This window comes from Microtus ochrogaster, chromosome 5 (assembly GCF_000317375.1).
Source record: "Microtus ochrogaster isolate Prairie Vole_2 chromosome 5, MicOch1.0, whole genome shotgun sequence".
In the NCBI taxonomy this organism is placed as follows: Eukaryota; Metazoa; Chordata; class Mammalia; order Rodentia; family Cricetidae; genus Microtus; species Microtus ochrogaster.
The window spans coordinates 53,013,701-53,015,353 of NC_022012.1; the positions used below are offsets into that span (position 1 = coordinate 53,013,701).

General features: G+C 42.3%; 1 protein-coding gene across 2 annotated transcripts in view; it reads right to left on the bottom strand.

Annotated features, from left to right (window-relative positions):
• LOC101980114 (cytochrome b5 reductase 4) overlaps positions 1 to 1,653 on the bottom strand; it is a 62,026-nt gene that overhangs the window by 47,571 nt on the left and 12,802 nt on the right. For both annotated transcript variants that reach the window (XM_005347540.2, XM_026779119.1), the window contains exon 3: positions 486 to 586. In XM_005347540.2, coding sequence (XP_005347597.1) covers positions 486 to 586 — 101 coding nt within the window. The remainder of the gene's footprint in view (positions 1 to 485; positions 587 to 1,653) is intronic.

Here is a 1,653-nt window from a genome sequence, read left to right on the forward strand (position 1 = left end):
GGGACTTGATCGGGGGAGGGGGAGGGAAATGGGAGGCGGTGGCGGGGAGGAGGCAGAAATCCTTAATAAATAAATAAATTAAAAAAAAAAGACTTCCCCACAAGGAAAGAGCAAGAATGCTGTATGTTAACTGAAAAATTAATTAAATTAAAAACACAAAGGAAAGTGATCGGTAACAGCAGGTCCAGCTTCCCTCCTCCCACTGGTGGTGTTTCCTCTAAGTCAATTACTGTCATTACCAAAATAAATCAAGGTGAGTGCAAGCCTTGCTGGCAGAGGATTCGAAGTACATGTCATATACTTGAAACCATCTTCAGAATTTTGATACAGTGATTTCAAAAATCACACAGTTTCTACCTGTGAACCTGTGCCTGCATTTCAAAATTCAAGCTTACCCATCTCAAATGAATGCCAGCGCTTTCTTCCTACAAATATGCCACTGCTAACCCTTGCATACAAGGCTCTGACTACCTGTAGAAACTTACCTCATTAAAAAGATCAGTTCCATCTGCTCCTGCTGCTCTCATCAGCTCATCCTCCCCGCCAGGATGATACTCCATATAGGAGCTGACATTGTAAACAAGCCCTGCACCAAAGCAAGCAGAAATAATATCCAAATGACTTCCTAAAAATTATAAAACCTATAAATACTCCCAATATTCCATTGAGGAGCTCATATTTTCAAAGTCTCATGAACTGTAAATTCTGAAATTTCTCCACTCTAGCAAGCCAGCTAATTAACCTGCCAGTTTCCTGGTCTCTTCTAAACAACAGGGGACTTGTTGGTTAAAGCATGAAAGTTTAATATATTGATACCTGCACTAGAAAAGCAACATTTACACCAGTTCCTTGAGCCCAATTCCTACAGAGCTATGTGCAACGGGCCTAGTGGACCTGCACACTCCCATTCCTCCAGGAGAGGAACATGAACTTTAGGAAACTCAGGTCCTTCTGATGTGGGAGAGTCTTCTGTTTTGTGTTGACTTCATTGGTTAATAAAGAAACTGTCTTGGCCCTTTAATAGGACAGAAAATTAGGTAGGCAGAGTAAACAGACAGAATGCTGGGAGAAAGAAGCCGAGTCAGTCAGTCGCCATGATTCTCCGACCCCAGACGGATGTAGGCTAGAATCCTTCCTGGTAAGACACCATCTCATGGTGCTACACAAATTATTAGAAATGGGTTAATCAAGATGTGAGAATTAGCCAATAAGAGGCTACAGATAATGGGCCAGGCAGTGTTTAAAAGAATATAGTTTCCGTGTAATTATTTCGGGTAAAGCTAGCCCGGGAGCTGAGCAGTGGGAAGCGGCGGGAAGCTGCCCACAGCTCTCACTACATCCTTCCTAACTGCCAGCGAGAGTGCCTGCTCTCTGCTCTGGAGGGAGACATGATCTTTATTAATTACGTTGACCCACGAGTAACCCATTTTTGTTACTAACCAGGTTTTTTCAGCATTCAAACATCCATGAAAATATTGTCCAGAACAGTCTCTGCTCACAAAACATAAAGAAATGCAAAAGACCACACAGAATTGCTTCCCAACACACACACACACAAACTCATGACTTTTGAATGTACACACACACACACACACACACACAAACTCATGACTTTTGAATGTACACACACACACACACACAAACTCATGACTT